At 26.2% G+C, this 12,772-nt stretch overlaps 2 protein-coding genes across 10 annotated transcripts in view; one reads left to right on the top strand and one right to left on the bottom strand.

Moving 5' to 3' along the window:
• The window catches only part of LOC142329714 (uncharacterized), a 246,437-nt gene that overhangs the window by 70,677 nt on the left and 162,988 nt on the right, over window positions 1-12,772 (bottom strand). The window lies entirely within an intron of this gene.
• LOC142329715 (uncharacterized) overlaps window positions 1-12,772 on the top strand; it is a 65,835-nt gene that overhangs the window by 30,595 nt on the left and 22,468 nt on the right. For all 8 annotated transcript variants that reach the window (XR_012757572.1, XM_075374438.1, XM_075374437.1 and 5 more), the window contains one exon: window positions 6,330-6,508. Coding sequence is in view for 7 of the 8 variants with exons in the window: in XM_075374438.1 (XP_075230553.1) it covers window positions 6,330-6,508 (179 nt within the window). In the remaining variant the exon portion in view is untranslated. The remainder of the gene's footprint in view (window positions 1-6,329; window positions 6,509-12,772) is intronic.

Raw genomic sequence — 12,772 nt, forward strand, 5'->3', positions numbered from 1 at the left:
GTCAATTATCAAATAGATCCATTTTTATTGATAGACTAGTCTGTATAAAAAAATAATAAGCAAGTGTCTGTTGCCCTGATGATGTAAACATGAAATGTATTTGAAGAGTGGGTTTTAAAAGACTGATTTTACTTATGATTGTTATTGTTATGTATAATAAAAGACTGCATTGTTTGAAATTACCTTGTTAGTTGATTTTGCCTTAGTTGAGAGAATACTACTGAGGAAATATGCATAAACCTCACCAAGAGACAGAGTAGAGCTTCCACATAAATCTCAAAAAAATTATTTTAATTTTTTGCCAATTTTTGTTGCTAAAAGGTTACTCATAGAGTTTATCTTTTTCAAGTATAATAAATTACTTGGCAGTTTTATTGTTCTTTCTAGTTTATGAAGTGCTGTAAATATTTGCAAAAATTATTGTTATCAGGCGTAGAATATATCATGGATTTTCATATAAAGTCCCACTAATTTTTAATATTGCGGGTATGTCTCCTTTTTATTAACTTTTATTGTTATGTAATTATTATAAGAAAAGAAAAATAATTGAGAACAATTATAGGCTTATGTGTGAGATTTAATGAATTTTTAATAATTATTTTCACAAAATTGAAATTTCTCTTTGTTATTCTTATTATTTTTTACAGTTAAAAAAAGATTGTCATTTAATATAACTTTTATAGAAATTTATTTCTATACTCTCAGTGAATAAATAGCCTTTTTTAAAAAAAATTCTATTATAACATAAAGCGCCGATGTTTTTTTGTGATAAGATTTGTGTAAGGATTCATTGAATAGTTCAGTTGTTATGGTAGCATTATTCAACAGGTGTTAGAATGAAGTAAAGTTTGATGTCGTACCAAGTACAGTCAGTTCTAGTATAGTACAGAATAAAAGGGAAATCAATAGACAAATCTAAAGGGAACGTTTCTTTACAGCTACCATTTGTTTATTATTATATACATAGTGATATGAATGTTAAAATATTTTCTCATTCAAATTATTTTATGAAATATTATTCTCAGTGATCTGATTATATTGTGACTGTAAGGTTTTTTTTAAATTTTAACTGTTGTATAAATATAGTATTTTTTTGTTATTTTCTAATGCTTCTCTTTGCTATCTCTCTCTTTGCGCGCGCGTGCACACACACACACATACACATACACACATATAGATATATAATATACATATATATTCACTATCAAAAAATTAGTGTTATTGTCAAAAAGTGTTATTTCAATGGGTGGTTTTTCTTTTAATTTAAAATTTATTTTTAATTTATTATTATAAATAAACAGATCTTTAACTAAACAGAATAATTTCAAACAAGGAATATAAAAAATACAAGTTTTTTAAAAGTATTTTATAAACTGTAATATATATGTTGAAAAATTAATAGGTTTAATATATGAGATTTAATGACTTTTAATAATTCTTTTCAAAAAATTAAATTCTCTTTGTTATTCTTATTATTTTTGATAGTTAAAAAAAAAATTGTCGTTTAATATAACTTTTATAGTTAAGGTTTATTTTTTCTATACTCTCTCAGTGAATAAATAACCTTTTTTTAGAAAATAAAACATCACATATTATTTTTTTCTAATCTTGCTACATATTTCAATAAAGTAATATAAATGTACTTCATTTTGTTTTGCTACTTTGATTATTTTTTACTAAATTTTAGTAAAATATTTACTATTTTGACCTTAAAATAAACATTGTTCTGTCGTAAATATATTGTAGTTCAGTGCATAATGATGAATCATAATAAATGTAGATAGTCATCTATCAGCCATAATGAATGGGTTATGTAAAAGATGAGTGTCTTTTGCGTACTTTTAATTAATTCTTTACATTCAAAATTCTTTTACAATTTACACAATAACTATGTAGCATTATAAATTCAATAAATTTAAGAATGTTTAAAATCAAACCAACACCTAAATACATGAAAATATATATAAAAGGGTTTCAATATAACAATATTATATGTATAACTAAATTACAAGCAGAAAATTTCAGGGTAAATCAGAAGATAAAATATACTTACTATAAGAGAAACTGTGTAAATATTGAATTATACAATATGCATTTCAGTTTATTATAAGTTTTGGGTAATGCTATATTTAATTATATCTCTGATTTTATAAAAATTAACATTAATTAATGAATAATGTATTTAAAAAGAAAATAATAAAAACAAATAACAAAAAAATAAATGATTTGATCAAAATAAAAAACAGTAGTAATAATGCAATATATAAAAATGATAACATTTATAATATAAATTATCAAACAATAAATAACAAAATAATTAAAGGTAGTATAACTTACAGAAATTGATAATATACAGGAAAAATCAGATAAAATTAAAATAAATGAAAGTTTAGTAAATTTAACAAAAGTTGATTTCCAAGATAAAGAGAAATTAATAATTGCAAATTTATTTAAATTTAACTTGCCAGAAAATAATACAGATAAAATTACTAAAAGCCCAATAATAGATTCGGAATATAATATCAGCAAAATTAATTGTACTGATGAAGAAAAAGATAAAATACAAAATAATATAAGTAATAAAATTAAAAATAAAAGTAATAACAAAAACTTAATTCATTATGAAAATTCAATAATAAATAAAAACAAAATATATAAACTAAAAACCAAATTAAAAAAATAATTGTATAATAGTAAAATCTGTTAAAACAAGAACTGCTGTTGTCATTTAAATTGAAGCATAATTATATAAATGAAAATGATTTTAAAAACATTAACGACTCAACTAAAAAATTTTTAAGAATTACCAAAGACTTAGTTAAAAAGACTATATAATGAATTACAAAAGACTTGTAAAACACAAAGAAATATTTAATTATAATAACAAATTAAAATACCATAGTAGACTGTACCCATATAAGCCTTATGCCCCAAAACTCATTGGGCTTGCAAAATTACATAAAAAAAGGTATCCCTATGATAGACCATTAATTAATTTCAAATCTGCTCCCAGTTATATAATTACCAAAATGATTGATAAAATAATTAGAACAAAAATTAATTTAGAATATAAATGCAATATAAAAACAGGTATGAATTGATTGATAAATTAAATATTAATAATAAAACAAAAATGATAAGTTTCTACTTAATTAATATGTACCCCCAACATTCCCATTCATTATACCATTTTAGTAATAAAAAACAAATTAATAAATGTAGAAGACCCAAAATTTATAAATAATATTATAATAATAATTAAAAATATATGTAAAAATTATTTTGAATTTAATGGAACCTGTTATACACAGGAAAACACTTTACCTACAGGTTTTCCCTTATCCGCTGTAATGTCAGAGATTTACTGCAAGATTTTGAAAGTAAAGTAGTTCATGATATAAATCAAGTACATAAAATTTTATTATGGATGAAATACTCTATTATCTTTTGGTTATATATGAACCAATATATAAATAATGAACATGAAATAATTTTAAACAAATTAAATTCTTATCATGGATGAATTAAAATTTACATATGAAATAGAACATAATAGAAAAACAAACATTTTAGACGTAAATATTAAAATAAATTAAAACAATCAGATAATAACTACAGTGTATAAAAAATGTACCTCTAACAAAATTAAGAAAAAAAAATTCTAACCATCCTTGGTCTCAAGAAATTAATATTTTTAAAAACATGATAAATAGAGCCATAAAATATACAAATAAAGGAATTGCATAACGAAATAAATAGTATAATGAATGTTGCTATGAAAAATGAATACGATACCTCATTGATAGATAATATATATAAAAAATATAATTCAAAATATAATACAAACATTAAAAACCCGTATATGAAAACAAATGCAAGGATAATTTATATAAATTATTCCTACACTAATAAAATTATAGAAAACTTAATGCATATAATTATAAAAAATATAAACCTGCTTATAAACCCGATTACTATGTAATAAAACATTTAAAATATTATAATAATAAAAAAAAATAATAAATATGATTTTACTGGTATTTATAAAATAAAATGCAATAATTGTGAAAAAATTTTCATTATTTTAGTATTTTTAAATATTAACAGTTTAATTAAATATTTTAATTATGACTGAGGATGCTGGATCCTGTGAAAATACTTTCATGGTAAAATTAAGGTAGATATGTCTTATCTCAAAATTCTGTACTAGGTGGTTTATATTAATAGAATTTATAATATAAATATCATATATAATAAATGGTTAGTAGTGTACTTTAGAAGGTTTATTATCAGGTTTATAATCAGGTTTATAATCAGATATATATCATTATACATCAGGTATCATTGTGAGTAATCATATAACTACTTTGCCAAGCTGAAAACTACTAACAACCTTTAATTCTTACACTGCATTATAGTTTGTTGCTAAGACGACATTAGGAAAAATGATCATTGTGAGACATGTCACCATATAGTTGCCTAGATTACACGTAATTTATTTGTTATAATTGCTGTATTTTTGCCTACAGTTTATGATTATCCTTGCAGTTTTGTTTATTATTGTTTAGTTTGTTCTGTTGTTATTTGATTTGTTTGGTTATTTATTATTTTCTGGAAAAATAACAATAAAATAAGAACATGTAACTGCTATTCACTGCAGATTGCATGTAAAAGTTTTACTAAGTTAGTGATACTATATGCTAATCTGTTTAGATGGATGTGATAGCATCTAGTAGTAGATAGCATTCAGTAGTTCCAGGTTTGAACTCCGCATGGTATCTTTCACATGCTGCAAAATTCATTTTCATCTATCAAGTATTATTATTGGGTGTCAGTGTATGGTTATTATGGTATAAATAAATAAATATTAATAAATTAACAAAATTATTTATTAAATTTTTTGTTTTAAAATAATTACAAGACTTTGCTTGGATCGTAGACTTTGTCATGTGGCAACACTTTCTGTTACGACTATCAATGCAATTAATTTTTAATGTTTAGTTTGTATTTATTATTAAAATGCTGGACATGATGCACATGCATTTTTAACTACAAATATGAGATGAATGAGGTGATTTGTGAAAACATGTCATATCATCATTGAAAATATATATAAGTGTATATTATATAACTTATATATATAAAATCCATATATATCGGTGAAAAGTTCTTTTAACTTTTGGAGATGACAGAAAACTATTGCAAGAATTTAATTAGTATTCATTTTTTATAATTGTAAAATGTGTAACTAAATGGAATTAGTTTATTTAAACTACAGGAATTTGTGCAAAATAATGTTAACATTAACATACCAACAAATTTTTATTTAAAAAAAATAAATTTTTAATCTTTTTAAAATTAGCCAATGGAAGAATATTTAGTGAAAATTAAAAGGTATCAAAATTATAAAATATTTAATCTGCATTAAATAATTTGTCTATGTTCATTTTTTAAGCAAGTTCTTACTTTATTGTTCAATCAATTCCATCAAAATCTAATGACAACTTTGTAATTTGCTTAAATTGTTATATTCCAAATATCTTTCTTATACATTTGTCAATTCTTCATTATCATTATTAAGTAACATCACACATATACCTTAATGATATATTATATAAGAAGTTCACAAAATGATAATCTAATTAGTGATCTACTAGGAGAGTTTAGAGCCAATGAAATATTTTTAAAAAAGAACTATCTGGCTTAAGCCAAGAAAGACTATAGAAAAAACTGGCATAAAATAATTATTTTTTAACATAATAATTAGTTTTTAAATTATTATTTTTTAACTACTAACACACTGTTTATTTCTGAGATACATGTATATAATATGTAGTGCGTATATTATAAGGATGAAACAAAAGTGATTTTATCAACTAATTAGTAATATTATTGATTGTTGTATTAAATTTTATGTGGCATTGACTGGTATCATTATCTTTTAGTAAACACACAGTGAAACTGCAGTTAATATTTTTTTTAATAGAGTAATCTATGAAGCTGATCTACTAAATGGAATTTTTTAATTTTTCAACCTTATTTTACTCGTGATTCTTTTTAGAATGCTACTCTGATAATTTTCAGTGTTGTAATGCATATGCTTGTGTATGTGTGTGTGCGCGCATGCACACACACACATATATATATATATACATACAGATGATTTTATTTTCTAGAACAATCAAACTTCCCATCAGGTTATAAAGTTATGTTTTATCATCAGAACCAGCACCCATAATAATGTTTCCATTCTAAAATATTCTGTCTGAATATTTTTTTTATTTTCATATTAACTGTTTTTACATAAATTTAATTTTCCTTTTAAATAGATTTTGGTGGAATAAATTTAAAATGTCAGAAACAGAAGGAACATCAACAGTCAATGAAGAAGAGAAGACACCACAACCTCGAGAAAGTTCTTACGGAAGACCACCACTCCGTTTGTGGTTTTCATTGACAAGAGAAGTTGGCCGTTCAAATCTTTCTTTATCTCATCCACTTGGACTGGGTAATCTAATCATCCTTTAAATGAACCATCTATCTATATATATTTATTAAATCACATAAATAGTAATTTTTTTTTAATTTCATAAAATTTAAATTCTGTTTTTTATTAGTATAGCACTTATACAGAGTGTCCCACGAAGAAACAAACAAACTTTCCTGAAAGTTTGAAGAACATGTTCTACTGGAGAAAATAATGAAAAAAGTTCATATAAACATAGGTTTGGTACGCTTTGTTTTAGAGTTACAGCTAGCAAGAGATTTGTCCGGATTTCAGTTTTTCTAATAGTAGTAAAGAAGCCCTACTACAGTAATTTTTGTAATTAAGGAGTAAAGTTAATGGTTTCTTATGTAATTTGAGTTGGGAAATAGGATAAAACAAGTCCTAGAATTTTAACTCCAGTAGTTTTAACTTATCCGACGTAAAACATAAAATTCATTGTCAAAAACCAAGTTTTTTTAGGTTTGTATTACAAACACTTTGTTAAATGATCAATAAACACGGAATATTTAGTGACAAAACTTGTAGAGAATTGAATTGTGATAAAATTAATATAAATACAACCAATAAAAAGTAAATAAAAACTTTAAAAATCTGTATTTTATTGAAGAAAAACAAATGAAAAATAGACAGAAAATTGAATTTTTTTATCTCTACTCCTCCTTCGCGATGTATACAGCACTCTGCCCAACATAAAATATTTCCGGTGACTTTCCATATCGTCTCAGGATTGTTTCATATAAATTCAGTAGCCTTTTGGACTTTTAGGAGTACCTCTTCTTTAGTATTAACTTTTTGTTGGTTTACTATCATTTTCATATGGCCCCAAATGAAGTAATCTTGTGGTGTTAAAGTCAGGTGATCATGGTGGCCAATCAGTTGGTCCACCTCATCCAATCGACTTTAAGAAATTAGTATTCAAGGGATTTCTAGCTACTAAAGAAAAATGTGGTGTTGGACCATCGTGCCAGAAAACCATTTGCAATCTAGTTTGTAAAGGTATATCCTCCACCAAATTATTTTTCAAGAAATGAATGTGTTCATCTCCTGTAAGGCTTTTATTGAAAACAAATGGTCCCAGAATTTTGTCATAAATAATGCCATACCAAACATTAATGTGAAATCTATGTTTGAAACTAATCTCCACAGTACCATGTGGATTGTCTTTATTCCATTAATTACTAATTTTAGAATTGAAGACTTCGTTTCTCATAAAAGTGGCTTCATCAGTAAATAAAATTGAATTTACCTTATCAGCGTTGTCTAGAAGCCAATGACAGAAGTTTAACTGCTGGAGGTAATCTGTTGCCCGGATATTTTGAACCTTCTGCAGGCAAAAACAATAAAAAATTTCTTTCCATAGGATGCGCTACACTTTGTTTTTTGATAAACCAGTGCAACATGAAATTTGTCTTGTACTAGTGCCTGGGCTATGCTGAATCACACGATGTTCATTATTAACACGATGATTTACTTGGCTTTCAACAGAAAACGAACACGATGCAAATAACCTTTTCTTTCATAAGTAAATGCTGATTCACCGAAGAAATATTTTTTCTGTTTGGAATCCACCTTATAGGAAATCTCTGCTGATGTTCACGTCGAGCAGTTTCAGAATTTCTGTTGCAAAATCCATAAACAATATTTTTACACAACGATATGATCCCTTTATCTGTATGTAATTTATGATAACAGAATCAAATGAAGAACATAATTTTCATTGTTGACCAGAATGTTAGAATTGCCGACATAAACATAAATTAAAAAAATATATTTTTAAAGTAATATACATTTCATTTTAGTTTTTACGTAGTTATTTTGTTTTAATTGTGTAAATTATTCAATATACACAGCTAAAATATTGTTTTACAAATTTTTTATTCTTTTAAAATATTTTCAGTAATTAGCGTTTTTGTTTTTAAAATAATGTTTACTAGATACAGTAAGAATAATACGATTTTCTAACTATTTTGCTTCAATAAAAAATCGATCTTTAAAAGCTTTTATTTGCTTTTTATTGACTGTATTTACATTTTTTCAAAATTAGATTCTGTACAAATTTGTTACTAAATCTTCCCATTTATTAGTCATTTAACAAAGCTAACCTAAAAAAAACTTGTTTTTCAACACCACATTTTGTGTTTTACATTGGATATCTTAAAAACTACTGGAGTTACAGTTCTGGGACCTATTTTATCCTATTTCCCAGCTCAAATTACATAAGAAACCACCAACTTTACTCCTTAGTTTGGGTCCTAAACATTACAGTAGGGCTTCTTTTTATTAGAAGAACTGAAATCTGGGTGAAAACTTTCACTAGCCATGACTTGAGAACAAAGCGTTTCCAGACCTATGTTTATGCAAACTTTGTCCATTATTTTTACAAGTAGAACAAGTCTGGGAAGTTTTTTCTTTGAATATATTTTGAGTATATTATTTATTTTATTTTAAATTATAATTATTATTTGTATTATTGTTTATTTATATCATTCAGTAACATTCTCTGTTGTATATTTTTAATAAGAAAGTTTTATGATGATAAAAAATCTGAGCTTGTTAAAATTATTTATGGTTACTATTTTCTGATAGTAAAAAACCCATAAATCTGTTTATGGTGAATATGAAACAGTCATATAAAAACTTTCTACTCTGTTTTTCATTTTACATGATGCCATTTTAATCTTTTAAACTGTAAAATATTGAAAGATTTTTGTAGAGTTTACCATTTTAGTTATTTGAATTTATATTGTTAGTTGCATTTATATTTTATATTACATAAATAATTATGATAAAAATCAAAACATTTTTAATGAGGATAATTTTTAATGTTCTTGGGAACATGGTTATTACTGTATCAGTATCTAAATAAAGAACCAGTTATTGCTTGAAGCAAATTTTTTGTATATAATGGTTAAGTTAATACATTAACTATTTGTTTAACAAAGGCTTCAGACTTATATTTTCTCATGAAATTCTTTTAATGAAATTAGAGGTTTGACAGGGTGGAGAGTTATGCTCCCCTTTATAAAATAATCTGATAAAAAATTCTTATAAGTTGTTGGTAATAATTTTATTTATTCTTTAAGAAACTTAACGACCCAAGAACATTTTTATTTTTTTTTATTTTTTACCGCAGATTTTCTTTAACTTCATTTTAATTTGACCTATATATATTTCTTTACTTTGGAGATTCACAGCAAGTGTCTCATAAACTATAGCTTCTACTATTAGATTTTTTATTTTTACATAATTTATTCAGTTACTATATTTTTCCAGTGCTCTAGGACAGTGATTCTCAACCTTTTTAGTTCCATCATCCCCAAAAGGTAAAAAAAAAAAATGTAATGAATATTTTTCGACCCCCCAATCCCAACACAGTGAAACCTAGTTAAAACTATTTATCTGATAGTGATGTGTGTAAATATGCATGTGTGAAGTGTGCAAACATGAGAAATTTACAAGTTTCAACTTGATGTATATGTGCTCCTTGTAATTTGGTCTGCTTGCAAAAAATATTCACTGTGAGAGTGTCATGTTCAAACATGCATATGATACATTTGAACACGTTGCCTTAGTAGTATAAAAAAGGTGTAAGGTGTTGCAGAATGTCAGTTTAGTTTTAAATGCAAAGCATATGTCTTTATTTAAGTTTTTAAAAGTATATTTTCATTGGAAATAATAGTAATTGAGGTTTCAATTTTTTAGTGTACGGTCAAATGGTATAACTGTTATTTATTTTTTTTTTCAATAAATTCTTATGCAAAATGGATAAATTTGTGAAAGAATGATGTGAGCCATCTACATCCAGTGAATTGTTTGGTAAAAAGAGACAAGATTGTACAATTACAGTTATTTAAATTATGGTTTTACTTCATTGGATGGAAAGCCACAGAGTGTTGTTTACTTTCAAGTCCTCTCTGATGAAAGCATGAAGCCACCAAAATTAATTCAACACTTTGAAACTAAACATCCTGATCATAAAAGCAAATCCTTGGAGTTTTTCGAAAGAAAATTACATACTTTGAAAAACCAACAAGCTTCTATTTGTAAATCAAGTCATACTGATAAAAGTACACTTGAAGCATCTTATCTCATAGAATTGAGAATAGCTAAGATGTCTAAACCCCATACAATTGCAGAAAACCTCATATTGCCTGCTGCAAATGATACGGTCGGCGTTTTAACAGGGTGGAGGAAGCAAAAAAATTCCATTTTCTAATGTTACAGTATCAATGCAAATTGATGACATGGCTGCCAATGTCAGTCAGATAATTCAGCAAATGAAGTTTTTAGTGTTTAATTTGATGACCAACGTATGTGGTAAACATTTTTCAGTTTTGTGAGATGTGAATGTGATAAGGATAATTCAGTCAAAGTAAATATGTTGTTTTGCTAATCAATACTGGTTATGAAATAGAACAATGTCTTTTTGATGTATTTATGAAGCTATTAGAAATTATAACATAGATTAGATAAAATGTATTGCAGAATATAGTGATGGTGCAAAGGCGATAACAAGAAAGAACAGGGATTTCTGAAAAAATTAAAAGATTGTCTTAACCAAGGGTGGAATGGACACACTGCTTCCTTCACAGACATTCTCTTGCCACAAAAAAGCATGTTGGAGCATCTCAAACAAATTCTTTTTAAACCTGTAAATGTGGTTAATTTTATTATAAGTCGACCATTACAGAATAGACTGTTTGCTAAACTATGTGATGAAATTGGTGAAAAGTAAAAATTTCTTCTTTTCCATACAGAAGTCAGATGGTTATCGCAGGGGAAAAGTGTTAACCTGGCTGTTGGAATTGCAAAATGAATTAATAATATTTTTTCTGGATAAACAAATGTCATTTTCAATGTTTTTAAAGAATAATGAGTATATTTTGCTGTTGGCTTACTTATCTAATGTATTTTTACATTTAAAAAACTTGAATATCAATTTACAAGGATATGACATTTTATTAATGACAGACAAAGTTCACACTTTTATTAAGAAACTTAATATCTGGATTATTTGCCTTTAAAACAAAAGTTTTGATATGTTTCCACTTACTTCTGATTACAGTGAGAAAGATTTAGATAAAGAAGCCATTATTGTTCAGCACAGTTTGGAGCATGAAGGTGCATTTGTGTAAGCTAAAAATTCAGTTGGCGGAGTATTTTCCGGAAGATAAAAATAATTTCTTGAAGAGATGGATACTGAATCCATTTAGTGAAAATGTTGTTGCAGCTGCTAACTTACCAGTTGAGATTCACAACCAGCTTATTGAAATGTCTGCCAATAAAACATTAGAACTACTATTCCACATCTGAAGATTTAGATATATTTTGGATTGCTTGTAGAAGTGAATATGGAAATTTAGTCAGAGAAGCATTGAAAATATTAATCCCTTTCATCACGTCTTACCTCTGTGAAAAGGGTTTCATCTATGGTTGCACCAAAAACTAAGTATAGGATTCATCTTTTATCACTTGAAAACAATTTGCTTTTGTGTGTTTCTAACATAGATCCAGGTATGGAGAAAGAAACCTTTAAATGAAAGACAAACGCAACCATCTCATTAATTTATTTCCTTTACATGTGTACTTATAAGTGTAAGTACATTGTTTATAATAAATTACTTTTTTCTCATAAAATGATTTCATTATTGTTTACGTGAAAAGTTGCAGGCTAATTTTGTGATCCCTCTTTCATATCACCACAATCACTGTGGGGATTGCATGACCCAGGTTTGGAAACACTGTTCTAGGGTATAGAACCAACAGCTATGTTTCTATACTTTTATGGAATAGGAGGGCTGGATTTATCAGATAAGCACATGTTTTTTCTTACAGCCACCAAATATGAAATACATTCGCTGGACAGTTCCAGTTACAGAATCATCCCTACCAAACCACACAAATACCAAAGATACAGTAATAACACAGATCTCAACCTCCTTAGTACAATTTGATGAAAACCAGTAAAATATCCTAAAGAAAAGAAAACCACAGATAAGGAAAAGAGTTGGTTTTAAGAAAGGGAACATAGTCACATATGGTCTCTAGATAAAAACTTTACATGTACATTCAAAAGAATAATTCAAGTTCCCTACAAGTAAGAGCATACTATCTGACTGTGATTCCTTAGGATCAGTGTATCTTTATTCAGAAAGGTAGTACCGCATAACTAATTAACTGTTTTTTTCTCAATTGGTTCAGATTCATAAAATAACAAATTTTCTTTCTTCCAAATATTAAAAAGTTATTCCACTTAACCATTGT

Source organism: Lycorma delicatula, chromosome 9 (genome assembly GCF_047948215.1).
Source record: "Lycorma delicatula isolate Av1 chromosome 9, ASM4794821v1, whole genome shotgun sequence".
Lineage (NCBI taxonomy): Eukaryota > Metazoa > Arthropoda > Insecta > Hemiptera > Fulgoridae > Lycorma > Lycorma delicatula.